The 14,414-nt window shown below is 41.0% G+C and overlaps 1 protein-coding gene across 1 annotated transcript in view; it reads left to right on the forward strand.

Moving 5' to 3' along the window:
* FRK (fyn related Src family tyrosine kinase) overlaps positions 1 to 14,414 on the forward strand; it is a 58,256-nt gene that overhangs the window by 13,530 nt on the left and 30,312 nt on the right. Inside the window, exon 2 of the mRNA XM_068677664.1 lies at positions 13,755 to 13,876. Coding sequence (XP_068533765.1) covers positions 13,755 to 13,876 — 122 coding nt within the window. The remainder of the gene's footprint in view (positions 1 to 13,754; positions 13,877 to 14,414) is intronic.

The raw sequence follows: 14,414 nt of genomic DNA on the forward strand, positions 1-14,414 counted from the left end.
ATGAGGTTCAAATTGCATCGTTTTAACTAAAGATGCTCTGGATCATGGATGAGCGTATCACTCATCCATGTGTATGCCTTAGTGCTCACATCTTAGTGCCCAAAACAACATGGGAAGAGAAAAGGGGGAAATGGCTCCCTTCTGAAGAAAGAAGCAGCAATGTTTCTCATTTTATTTGTTAACCTTTATTTTTGCCCCTAAGGAAAAAAAAAAATCATTTTAATTTTGTATCAAATTAAACTGAAGGAATTATAGGGTATTGTTTAGTTGTACCTTGTTTCCAGATAACTTAATACTTTCTCAACGAAGTTAAAAATAAACATTTATGTACTTTGATAGAAACTTCATTTGAAAACAGAAATAAGAAACAACTTTAAATATGAAAATTATTCAATTTGAGTGTACATGTATTTACCACATAAGAACATAAGCTATAATATTTTGTTTTGAAAATATATACAGAAGTAGAGAAGTATAACTTCATTTTATTTTATTTCATTTTTTTTTTTTTCCCCTTCTGTATCTCTTCAGTTATCAACTCATTCATTCTGCCACCTCTCACCAGTGAAACTCTCTCAAGTCTACCATAAATTTAGTATTTATGGAAAAATGCCAACCTATCAGCTATAATCTGTTAACAAGAACATTAGCAAAATGTTATCCAAAAGCTCAGAGGAAAATGGGATATGTTACTTTCCAAAAGTATGTGTTTCTAATTGCACTCATTAAAGAGAAATCACAGCATCGATCTCAAAATGTGGAAAGCAGTGGGACTTATACTGCATTGCTCTACAGACAGTCATATACATGCAGACTTCTACATACTTGTGTAACATAAAATAATTATGTGCTGTTGGTTTTGATAGAACTCTGATACTTGTATAACATGGAAATGATCCTTTAGTTTTTCAGAACTATTCATATGTTCTGTGTTTTCCTATGTGGAAAGAAAAAACAACTTACTCCACCTGCTGTCACTGTGAAAAGACACAGGACATCCCAGTCCAATACAGTGCACGCAGATGGTCTTCATTTAACTTTTGATAAGTTATTCAGCAACGAGGACCTAAGCAATACGTCACTCAGATCTTTACGTATGAAGCAAGTGCATCGTGGTTGTGTAAGATTAAATGCGCTACCTTATGTAATCAACTCTGAAAACCAGAATTTCTAGTTTCACTTGGAGTTTCACTAGTTTCTGATAAATAAGAAACTATTCTTATGCTGGCAAATAAGTAATCAGAACAGAGCTGTGTCAATGTATAGGTACATTTTAAATGTGTTTTTATTTCAATATTGTCTAAGTTAGATACTTTCTGCAGCATGGTAAGATTGTAATTGATTTTCTTATACAGATTGTAGAAGGCTGTTGTTACCAACACATTTCTTTAAGTCTTATTCTGACTATCTTGTTTATGACAGTACTTTGGGAAGTATGGATTAAACCAGTACATTTAACAGTGACCTCTAGTCAATAAATATATGATGAAAATGCATGGTAAAGTATTCTCTTGGCAAGTACTAGTGCAAGTAGAATGATGAAGAAAGGGAAAGGGAAAATATCTCTAGAGAGCACTGCTTATAGTGAGAGTTTCTCTGTGAAACTGTATCCCCAAATAGGACTGAAATCATTGCCAAAAATGTGTGCCTTGCAAAAGCAGAAGCTGGAAACCAGCATTTCATTAACAGGTACAGTAGCTCAGGCAGCAGCAGGTTATAGTCCCTGGGCATGAAATGAAGTCTTTAGTTTTGTCATGTCTTTAACTTCTCTTCATCATTGTCTGTTAGCTCTGACTTTCTCTTTTCTCCCATCTCCTTGATGATATATTACAGTCCTCTCTGCTTAGAACTCTTAATATCCCATTTCCCCTGTCCATCCTGCATTGTCTTATATTGTTTTATATTCCTTTCTCTTAAATTTTGTCCTTGTACCATGCATTCTTCAGTATCTGAAAATAAATAACAGTGAGGAGTCCATGGTATTAAAAACAATCCCAGACAAGCCTGTAGAAAGTAGAAAGGAAGAAGAGCTTTATGTCCAAAGAAGCTGAAACAGCCTGATATTTTCCAGCCTCTGCACAGCTGGTCTGCAAGCCTTAGAATAATTCTGGATCTTTCAGTGTGTAGATTCTTGTGCCATGACTGTGAAAGTTTACATTTTTAAGCACACTTATGAAAGGAATCTTTTGCAAGTTTTAATCATCATGGGTATATAGTTAGTATAGTTAGTATATAGTTAGACTATATACTTTTCTGTTTTTTCAATGTCCATCACTGGGTTCACTGTAGATTATAAAGGGAAGATTGAAGCAGCCAGTGCCCCTCTGCCATGCTCCACTTTACACATGCAGTTCATCACTTGTAAAGCACATCTGCTTCTTAGCTGTGTTATATCTGGGAAGGCTCTGATCTTTGCAGAAATGTTTGCTAATTTCTTAAAATATCAACTGTTGGGGAAATGGTATTACTTCATTAGGCTTATAATTAAGACAGCTTAATGTTTTCTATCAGAAGGGCTTGTTTAGTTGCTTGCAAGTTTCCCAGGCTTTACCTGATTGGATGTAAATTTTCTGGGGCTAATACCAGGAAAGTATTTCATCCCTGAAAGTAAAAAACATGGCTCAGAACAGTATGAGAAATCTTTCATGCATGTAATTTGGAAGAAGGGCTTGAGATTTCATTTTGGAGACAGCTATACTGCTGACGATATGAAACTGGGAAGTGCTGTTGACACCCTGGAGGGATGAGAGGCTTTGCAGAGGGATCTATATAAGCTGAAGTACTGGGCAGTGAGCAATGGCATGAAGTTCAGCAAAGGAAAATGCGGGGTCAGTGCAGGTTCTGCACCTGGGTTGGAGTTGTGCCAGACACAGGCACAGGCTGGGAGAGGAGTGCCTGGGGAGCAGCCCAGCAGAAAGGGACTGGGGGTGCTGGTGACAGCAGCGTGCTCTGGCAGCCAGAGGGCAAACAGCACTGAGGGGTGCATTAAACACAGCACAGCCAGCCTGTCAAGAGAGGTGATGCTCCTGTTATATTTAGTGCTGGTGCAGCCTCACCTTGCGCATTGTGTGCAGTTCTGGGGTCCACAATTCAAAAAGGATGTTGTGGTCCTTGAAAGCATCCAGAGGATGGCAACAAAGCTGGTAACAAGGCGTGAAGGCATGTCCTGTGAGGAGAGGTGAGGGCACTTGGGTTTTCTGCTCTGGAGAAGAGGAGGCCCAGAGGTGACCTTGTTGCTCTCTGCAACTCCTTGAGCAGGGGAAGTGGGGAGGGAGGTGCCGGCCTCTGCTTCCTGGTCACCGATGATAGGACATGAGGGAACGGCACAAAGTTGCACCACAGGAGGGTCAGGCTGGGTGTTAGGGAAAATTTCTCTACCATGAGGATGGACAAACACTGCAATGGGCACCTCCTAGAGAGGTGGTTGATGGCCCACTTTGGTTAGCCCTGAAGTGGTCAGGCAGTTAGACTCAATGGTCTTTGAAGGTCCCTTCTAACTGAATTTACTCTACTCTACATTAAGGCCTTACATGCTACCTAAGAAAACTATGGTGCAAACTGACCAAGCCTTTGAAAACAAAATTGCCCTTTATATGTTGCAACCAAGCAGAGTTATTAGAATTTGACGCTCTCTAGATGTTTTTGATATCCTGGGAAAGCCCAGCAAGTGCTTGGAGCTTTCTCAGCACAGAGAGAACACGCTGGGTGTACCCTTAGTAGACTTGTGTCCCAGCTTCAGTGCTGATGTTTACCCACAACAGACTGCAAACCTGGAATGGATTAAAAGCTGACTCAGCTGCACTGTTTGTCCTGCTCAGATAACAGCAGGGAACAGTGGCACATGCAAGCCTGTTCAGGTTTCCATGTGCTGAGTAAGGGCAGCGATCACAGGATGGTCATATGTTGAAATGAATTAAATAAGACCCCAGAGGATCTCTCCATCTCTGTTTCACTTTCCACATCTCTCCTTGTCTTATGTGAAACAATTCCTGAAGTTAACAGACATTGTTCTCTGAATAAACTACTACATACAGTGCAATGCTAAATGCCCTGAAAGGTAGGCCTTAGGCTTTTCAAGCTGGATGTCCAAATTTAGTAGAGAATATTTATGATAATCTCCTATTCCCTAGTACCTTTTCTGTGTTGTTTCTCCACTGTAAAATAGTTTACAAACAAAAGTGCCACAAAAGAATTTTATGAATGTTTGTAAAGCATTCAGAAATTATAATCATGAGCACTATAATAGAGGCTTCTAGGAAATTGGCCATTCATGTAATTTTATAACTTGTATTGAGAGCAAAGACTAAATGTACAGTAGAAAAACTCTATCTATGCAATGACAAAACAAAAAGCAGGATAACTGTTCATTGAGCAGCACTCATATTCACACTGTAGGAAGCAGTGGATGTGGCCATGTAATTAAAGATGGTATCAGAGTGCGTCTTCCTGAATTGATGCCAGGAAAGCTATATTAATATTGCCAAGTCTTTACTTCAGAGTTCTTGACTTTCTGTCTACAGCTTTCTATGAATGATACAATTAATACAATACAGTTAATCCCCTGGAGGGCCAGCTAACCTGTTTATCACCATCATTTCTTTTGTAATGGAGACTTCAGGACAAGAACCACAGGAACCACAACAAACCTTCCCAGTTCTGGGATTTAGTGTTCTCATGGGATTTACCCTAACACGAGAGTGTAAATCCCAGTTGCAAGGATTTATGACAAATGAGAAGTGATAATCTGGGATAGGATCATGCTGTCCATTTCAACATCTTTAGTGTTTTTGAAAATCAGTTTCACATGACTGATTCCCTGATATTTTTTCCTGTTATGTCTTCACCCATTTCGAATGAGCTTGCCATGTAGTTCTCAATGATCTTTTCTCCCCTTTCCTCCTCCCCATTCTTCTTGTAGTAGTCACAAGATCTATACGTGGCTATACCTTACTTCTGACTTAGCCCTCTGGATTTTCTCCTTTAGCTGGGCATTCACAAAATTCAGAGTGTGTCACGTACCTCTTCCTTTAGCTTTATTTTACCTCCAATCCTGTGATTTGAATGAAAAACTGAAATAATGCCACCTTATCCCAGCCACAGCTAGTTATTAGAGCACATTCAACTACTTCAGATATGAGATGTGGAGATGGTTCTGACTTTGGTCCTATGCTGGTTCAGTCTAGGTGGAGTAGAGAAAAAAAGTGGAAGTTGTACTCTGATGAGCCTAAATGATATTGGGTGCCATTATCTGAACTTCCATATCATTTTCTGTTCTAATCTTCAGTACAGCAAACCAAAGGACATTGAAGGTTCTGGTGAAACTTCTAAGAAGGCTATTCAAGGTGGCTTGGTGTTTGTCTTGGTGATGAAGATCTTAGCCACATCTCAAATGGAGATGGCACGCTGAGTCCTTAATTATGAGCTTAGAATTGCTATTGAATGGGTTTGCAAAGGGGCTGCCCAAAGGGAGGTTATGCTGCCAAAAAAATTCTCCAGTAACAAATTTTTCACCTCAGATGTGGTTTGGACAATCTTTGGATGTGGTTCCTCCAATGCAAAAACAAGTGGTAGAATTAGGGGAAAGACAAGTGCTAGAATTGAAGGGAGGTGGCACAGGGGCAATTCAAAGAAGGTGAAGGTTGCAGAAAGATTTGTTTCCTTAGGACATTTTTGTCTGACCCATGCCAAGGGGTCCCTCTCCAGAAGGACTTGGGCCATAATATGAAAGGTAGGAGAGACAAAGCCTAGAGGTCCAGTATGAGTGAAGCTGCTATGGGGCTGCTCAAGGCAGGGATAGCCTCTAGAAAGACGTGTTCCCTAATAAATAAGATATATTCCCTGAGAAGTATTTTGAAACTTATGTCTGGAGTTCATTGTTTAATACTCAAACAAGACCTAGGGCTATCCCATGCCTAAGGCTGAGCTTGAGGGGCAGGTTAGAGTTAGGGAGGATGCATTACCCCCAGTGTTAGTGGGGCTGCAGGGGCTGCTGAAGGAAGGGTAGACTGCCAAATGAATTCTCCCTTGAGGGTTTTCTCACCTAGTCCATAGATGAGGGAGTCTGAGGGTTTCAGCCCATGTCTAGAATTGGGTTAAAAGTGCAGCAAATCTCAGAGCTGTAGTGTGAGTGGAACAGTGGGAAGGGGCTACCAAAGGTTGGTTGAATATGCCAAATCTTTGTTGCCAGACTGCTTATTCATTTGACATGACTGCGGCTCTTTGACAGAGGCCAGTCCATGCCTAGGGTTGGGATAAGGAGTAAGATTAGCCCTAGAACTCCAGTGTGACTGTGACTGCTAAGGGAGAAAGACTTGTCCCCTGAGAGATTTTTCAGGGTGGTGGCCCATGACTGGGGATCTTTGAGCTAAGCCTCAGAGCAGGTCTAGGGTAAGCATTAAGGTTGAATTAGTTTTAAGGTTAGCAGAATGACAAACTCTAGAGCTCCATTTAGAATAATGCTGAACAGGTCTGTTTGGGACAAGTCGAGTGTTAAGAAGGACTTATCTCCTAAGAAGTGTTTTGTCTGGCCCATGACTGGGTATCTTTGGCTAAGGTTTAGCCCACAGCTTTCAATAGAGTCAGGAGAGAGACAAATCCTAGAGCATTAGTTGTAATGGGACAGTAAAGAGGCTCAGCTAGATCTGCTTGAGGCTGCAAAAAAAAAATTGCTTCATGTTTTCTTCATACAGGCTATGACAGGAGGTCTTGGATAAAGCTGGTAACGTGCATACGGTTAGTGTATGTGTTAGGGTTAGGGATTTAAGAGAGATAAAGCATAAAGCACCAGGGTAAGGATAGGAAGCAAAGGAGCTGCTCAAGGAGTGGTAGGCTGCCAAGAAACATTTCCATTGAAAGCTTTTTCACCTGGGCTGGTAATTCTTTTCTTTGGGCTTAGTTTTGGGGGTTGGATAGTGTTAATTTTAGGAGACAGAAGGAGTCTGTGGTTCCCAGTTGAGATCTTCTGTCAAATCTGCTCTCTCTACCTCAAATGAATGCATTGCACCAAAGGCAGAGACATGATCAGAATGAAATATTGCTTTAATGCTAAGGAACTGAAATGTGGTGGGACCACTCCCATGATTGGAGTGCTACATTGACTGGCTATAGGCTCTTCAGAAGGGACAGGCAACACAGAAGGGGTGGTGGCATGGCTCTCTATATTAGAGAGTGTTTTGATGTTGTAGAACTCAAGACTGGGAATATTAAGCTTGAGTCCTATTGGTTAGGATCAGCGGGAAGGATAACAAGGCAAGCATCCTGTTGGGGGTCTGTTACAGACCGCCAAACCAGGAAGAGGAGACAGATGAGGAGTTCTACAGGCAGATGGCAGAAGTTGTGAAATCGCCAGCACTTGTACTTGTGGGGGACTTCAACTTCCCAGACATGTCCTGGAAATACAATAAAACTCAGAGAAAGCAGTCTAGGAGGTTTCTGGAGAGTGTGGAAGATAGTTTCCTGATGCAGCTGGTTAGTGAGCCTACTAGGGGAGGTGCCCCGCTGGACCTTCTGTTCACAAACAGAGGAGGACTTGTGGGAGATGTAGTGGTCAGGAGCTGTGTTGGGCAGAGTGACCACGAAATGGTGGGGTTCTCTATTCTTGGCAAAGCCAGGAGGGGAACCCGTAAAACTGCTGTCTTGGACTTTCGGAGGGCAGACTTTGAGCTGTTCAGGACACTGGTTGGCAGAGTCCCTTGGGAGGTGGTTCTGAAGGGCAGAGGAGTCCAGGAAGGCTGGGCACTCCTCAAGAAGGAAATTTTAATGGCTCAGGAGTGGTCTGTCTCCACGTGCCCAAAGACAAGCTGATGCGGGAGAAGACCAGCCTGGCTGAACAGAGAGTTTCCTAAGCTTTCCTAAAGCTTAGGAAAAAAAAAAAAAAAAAAAAAAAGAGGTTTTATGGCCTTTGGAAAAGAGGGCAGGCCACTAGGGAGGACTATAAGGATGTTGTAAGGCTGTGCAGGGACAAAATTAGAAAGGCCAAAGCTCATCTGGAGCTCAATCTGGCTACTGCTGTTAAAGATAACAAAAAATGTTTTTATAAATACATCAACACAAAAAGGAGGACTAAGGAGAATCTCCATCCTTTACTGGATGCGGGGGGAAACTTAGTGACAAGAGATGAGGAAAAGGCTGAGGTGCTTAACGCCTTCTTTGCCTCAGTCTTTACCATCAAGACCAGTGGGTCTCTGGATACCCAGTACCCTGAGCTGGTGGAAGGGGATGGGGAGCAGAATGTGGCCCTCATAATCCATGAGGAAATGGTTGTTGACCTGCTACAGCACTTAGATGTATGCAAGTCGATGGGGCTGGATGGTATCCACCCGAGGGTACTGAGAGAACTGGTGGAAGAACTGGCTTAGCCACTTTCCGTCATTTATCAGCAGTCCTGGCTATCAGGGGAGGTTTCCAGTCAACTAGCAGCTAGCAAACATGACGCCCATCTACAAGAAGGGCCAGAGGGCAGACACGGGGAACTACAGGCCTGTCAGTTTGACCTCAGTACCACGGAAGCTCATGGAGCAGATTATCTTGAGAGTCATCACGTGGCACTTGCAGGGCCACCAGGCGATCAGGCACAGTCAGCATGGGTTTATGAAAGGCAGGTCCTGCTTGATGAACCTGATCTCCTTCTGTAACAAAGTGACGTGCTTGGTGGATGAGGGAAAGGCTGTGGATGTGGTCTACCTTGACTTCAGCAAGGCTTTTGACACTGTTTCCCACAACATTCTCCTCAAGAAACTGGCTGCTCGTGGCTTGGACTGGCGCACGCTTCGTTGGGTTAGAAACTGGCTGGATAGCTGGGCCCAAGAGTCATGGTGAATGGAGTCAAATCCAGTTGGAGGCTGGTCACTAGTGGTGTCCCCCAGGGCTCTGTACTGGGGTCAGTCTTCTTTAATATCTTTATTGATGAGCTGGATGAGGGGATTGAGTGCACCCTCAGTAAGTTTGCAGGCGATACCAAGTGCATGCGTAGATCTGCTCGAGGAAGGCTCTGCAGGAGGATCTGAATAGGCTGGACTGATGGGCTGAGGTCAACTGCATGAAGTTTAACAAGGCCAAGTGCCGGGTCCTGCACCTGGGGCGCAATAACCCCAAGCAGAGCTACAGGCTGGGAGATGAGTGGTTGGAAAGCTGCCTGGCAGGGAAGGACCTGGGACTGATGGTTGATAGTCGGCTGAATATGAGCCAGCAGTGTGCTCAGGTGGCCAAGAAGGCCAGCAGCATCCTGGCTTGCATAAGAAGCAGTGTGGCCAGCAGGGCTAAGGAGGTGATCGTCCCCCTGTACTTGGCTCTGGTGAGGCCGCACCTCAAGTACTGTGTTCAGTTTTTGGCCCCTCGCTACAAGGACATCGAGGTGCTCAAGCATGACCAGAGAAGGGCAACGAAGCTGGTGAGGGGTCTGGAGAATAAGTCTTACGAGGAGTGGCTGAGGGAGCTGGGCTAGTTCAGCCTGGAGAAAAGGAGGCTCGGGGTGACCTTATTGCTCTCTACAGGTACCTTAAAGGAGGTTGTATCAAGGTGGTGATTGGTCTATTCTCCCACGTGCTTGGTGACAGGACGAGAGGGAATGGGCTAAAGTTGTGCCAGGGGAGGTTTAGGTTAGATATTAGGAAGAATTTTACCAAAAGGGTTGCTAGGCATTGGAATAGGCTGTCCAGGGAAGTGGTTGAGGCACCATCCTTGGAGGTCTTTAAAAGATGTTTAGATGTAGAGCTTAGTGATATGGTTTAGTGGAGGACTTGTTAGTGTTAGGTCAGAGGTTGGACTGGGTGATCTTGGAGGTCTCTTCCAACCTAGATTATTCTGTGATTCTGTGAACAGAATGGAAGGGAAGAAAACCTGTTTTGCATACTCTTTATTTAGATGTGGATTTTTTAATTTTTTTTTTTCCCCACTGGGGTTTTACCTTCTTCTAGGCATGTTGCCAGATGCTGGAAACTGCCAGGGATATAGCATTGCAGGCATTTGCCTTCCTCTTTCTTTGCTTTAGGGATTCTGCCTGTGGCTATGCAGCATGCAATACCCTTGGACCATGTTACTTTTCCTCTCTTCCACTTTCCAGATTAGAAGTTCTTGTAATCTTCCTGTTATAAGACCAAAAAAAAAAAAAAAGGGGGGGGGAAAGGTGAAGAAGCAGAACTTTTTTTTTTTTTTTTTTTTTTTTTTAACTGAGCAAAGCATATGGATACACCAAGCAGAGCCTGGTAGATGAATGCTGTGGTAATTAGATAGCAGCAGTTCATTGTAAGACAGAGGACATCTGAGCAAAGAAGGTGGTGGAGCCAAGTAACACCACCACCTTCAGCTGAACTTTTGACTCGGTTTTGATTCAAGCTGGACTGAATGGGTGAGCGTAGGTGACACGATCATTATTTCTCAAGAACTTGCCCATCAGGAATAACTACCAGCATTCAGCCTGATGAAGTTTTATAATTTATTTTCCTGGAAGAAAGGGGCTATAGAATAGCAGTATGGGTATCAGTAGTGATACTATTAGAGTTGGGAAATGTCTCATTATCAAGTCTGCTATGATCCATGTGTGATCCTGTGGGTTAAAAAACCTGCCAGTGGAATTGATCAACAGTAGAGATGGGATCACTACACTCTGCATGACCACAACATACCTCACTGGTATTCTCGTATGGGGACATCATCTGCACCAAGTAAAGACAGTGTTTGTTATAGACCTCCATGGAGGTAATATTTTCTGTCCCTAATGTCTTCTTATACATGTATATTGTAGCCAGAAGTGACCTAAAGTCACCTGCAATTGTTAATGAAAGTGTTCCTGTGAGTTTTGAATGATGGTGGAAACAACAATTTCTGAGGAAGCTGCTAGAAACAATCCCCCAAAAGCAGGTCTGACATTCTATAGTGAAAATGGAGAAAGAATGGGATGTTGAACACAGTGCTGGCCAAGATATTAAATGGCATGCTCCTGGGTCTCACTGACAGAAGGGCAACAACAGCTCCTGCTAGAAACAGACATTTATGCTGAAGTCTGAATGCACTTATTTGTGCCATACGATGCACATATCTGGCATTGATAATGATGACCCAAAATGATCTAGCTGCAAGCTGAAGTTCAGAATAAAACTGTGAATGAATCACTGATTCAAGAAGCTCCTGAACTGACTAGTGTCAGTGGAAGACACAGATGTTAGTGATACTGCTGGTTAGGTAACCTGGTTGTGGATTGTGCTTGATGTTTTATTTTTTCTAAGTAAAAAACAAACAAACTGCTTTTACAAGTGTCCTATTTCAAAACCTTCATTTAACTTGGAACTATAAAAACAAATAGGTTTACCAATGAGAGGGTGGTGTTGCGCTCTGACCTTCCTATCCCACAGAACTAGATCTGATGGTGAGCAGTTTGATTCATTATTACCCTTAGAGTATTTTTTCTTCTAAAATACATGCTTTTGGATGAAGTAAAATATTAAGCCTTTTGAAGCATAAGCTCAATCACTAGTAATTGAAATAAGCCCTTCACCCTTTATAAAGGGAGTTTAAACTTCCATTTATAATGAAAATAGTACTTTGAATTCAGATGTGCTTTTGTTAAAAAAAGTGAATAGCAAATTAATTTATTTGCTTTGAGGTTAAGGAGTTATTTTTTTTCTACATAATTATTGCAAACCCAATGACTTTGGACTAGGAAGCCCATATTAGCCTAGGAAGCTGTTAAAAGTAGTCTTCATGATACTTTTCTGAAACGTACTAATCGCATCATATGAAGTGATGCAAATTAGGGAATACACAATATGTGTCCGCTTTTCGCTCTCTGTAATAAGTGCCTCAGTTACACTTGTCGTATACTGTTTGTTCTAATTATCTTATTTTGCCAGCAGCATCTTTTTACCTGCTGAATTTGCTTGGAATCAGATGCTCAGTTCCGATGACTGATGATCAGGAAACACTTCTTTACTCAGTGACTGAGGAGTGACGCAGGTTGCCCAGACATCCCTGGTGATCTTCAAAAAACACCTGGACATGGTCCTGGGCAAGCAGCTGTGGGTGACCCTGCTTTAGCAGGGGGCTGGGCACCAGATGCCCTCCAGAGGTCCCTTCCAACCTCAGCTGTTCTGTGATTCAGTGAATATCTGTTCAAATTCTTTAAAAGCATATAGTTTGCTAGTATGCAGATGTTATTCTCAAGCATATGTATTTAGAAATTTCACAAAGGTTCTAATTAACTTTTTAGGGCAGATAAATTTTCATTGGGATTTGAATTGTGTTTAACTATAGTGTACTCTGTCCTCTCATTCCTTTGATGAGAACATCAGTCAAGGATTTGAATGTTTATTGATTACTTTGTTTTCTATAGCATACTTAATGAATTAATTAAATAAATTAGTTGAATTAATAAGCTTACTAATTAAAATTATTACTAGAACATTCCAACTTTTTAATTAGATTCTTTTACTTGCCAAATATTTACCAAGGCCTATTTTACCCAAATCAATGTCAAGTCAGAAGACAGGAACGCAGTCTAGATTATCTGGGTTTTATTTTCTTTTGTTAACAAAGGATACTAGTGTATGCTAGCACCATCTGTATTTACCTCTTTTTATTTCCTCTTTATTCATACAAAAACATTTATCATTCCGCATGCTTGCTCAGCCAAGGTTTCACCCAATGTTCTGATTTATTTTCTTCATTTCTCTTAATGATTGGAAGCATTACAGATACTAAAGCAATTTGTTGATGACTCCTCCTGTACTTTTCACTAGTAATTGACAAATCAAGTAGCTGAGTAGGCAACTTACATGTCATGTGATACACTGATTTATCTTAAGAGTTTGCATAATAAGTTTATCTCTGATTAATTCAAAAGGAGTTTGCCTGTGAGTATATGGCATATCTTTGATAACTGTTTATCAACATTTACCTCAAATAAGGGGCAGAGCTAATCTTGGAAAGTACTTTGTATGTTTGCTGGATAGAAGCTGAATGCCAACCCAGTTGAAAATACTGACTCATCTCACTCTTATTTCAATTTATTTTACATTCAGCACAAAGCAGCAAGAAAGATAGCTAGTACCCTCAGAGGAGGAAACTAAAACTATTGTTTGATCAACACTTTCTAAACTACAAGTATTAGTGACAGAGGAAAAGTTTTGCAAATATTTTAATTTTAAGAGAATAATCCAGGAGTAGATTTTCACAGAATATCGATGTTCAGATATTTGCTCTGACTTGAGAGACATTGCTGTTTGCTGAACAGCAGCAAAGCTGAAAAATTGTGAGTAACACATTTGAGATACCAACATGAAAGTGGGATGTGGAAGGCCTTAGCATGGATGACCTCTTGGAACCCTACTGCATTTCTGTAGCTTTTGGAATTTTTTACTTTTAAGACGTCAGGATTTAGTGCATACCTCTGCATTGTTCAAATGATGTCAATTGACTTAGCATCAGTTTCTGTTATGGTAGCATTGGCAAAATTTCTGGGTGAATTTTTCTTGAGACAAAGCCAATCTGAGGCTTTTGAATTTTCATTGCCTTGAAATCAGTAGGACTTTCCATCAGCAATAGAATCCAGATTTCACTCAAATGTGCAAGCAATATTTAATAACAATAATTTTGTCATGTAGTTTGTAGGGTTTTCTTTTATATTTCTTCCATGTTATTGTGTGATATGCTAATTAAAATTCCAATATGTTTTAGTAAATTTGCAGCAAACTTGTAAAACTGAAATTGTCTTTCTAGCATGTTTCACTGACCGGTAAAATTAATAATTTTTATTTGTTTAGATGGTTTTTTGGCCCAATCAAGCGAGCAGATGCCGAGAAACAGCTGTTGTATCCTGGAAACCAGTCAGGAGCCTTCCTAATTCGAGAAAGCGAAAGTCTAAAAGGCGAATACGCACTTTCAGGTATATTCTAGCTTTTCACCTTAAACTATGTTTAAAATGTTTTTCAGGGTCTGGACATTTACCTTTTCATTACAGAGTGGTCATGAAAATTAAATTAGTTTGTGATGATATTTATTACCCAGGAGATACATAAAGAAATCTTGGCAAGGGTAATTTAGTTTTTTACTAACTTTCATTTCATAGACTTTGGTTATTATTATGATCAGAACACAAATTAACTTTCTTGTGCTTAGTCCTTCCAGTGTTCCAGTTGTCTTGAAACTATTTTCATGCTAAAAATGTCAAAAATACCTTAACTGCTCTTCAGTGTGGTGCTGACTGGTACATAAAATAGCAATTAAACACATCTTAGCAGGTGTCAGCAGTTTAAGAAAATGATGTGTCTGCTAGAATACAACCACAGGTTTATGCTTACTTGTTGTAAGGGGAAAGTGATGGGAAGATATTCAAAGCTGTTCTTCAAAATCAGTTGTATTTCATTGAAAAGTTACTTGTAAGTATTGGTAAAAGGTTAGATTTATAATGATGATATTTTGAA

This window comes from Anas acuta, chromosome 3 (genome assembly GCF_963932015.1).
Source record: "Anas acuta chromosome 3, bAnaAcu1.1, whole genome shotgun sequence".
NCBI lineage: Eukaryota > Metazoa > Chordata > Aves > Anseriformes > Anatidae > Anas > Anas acuta.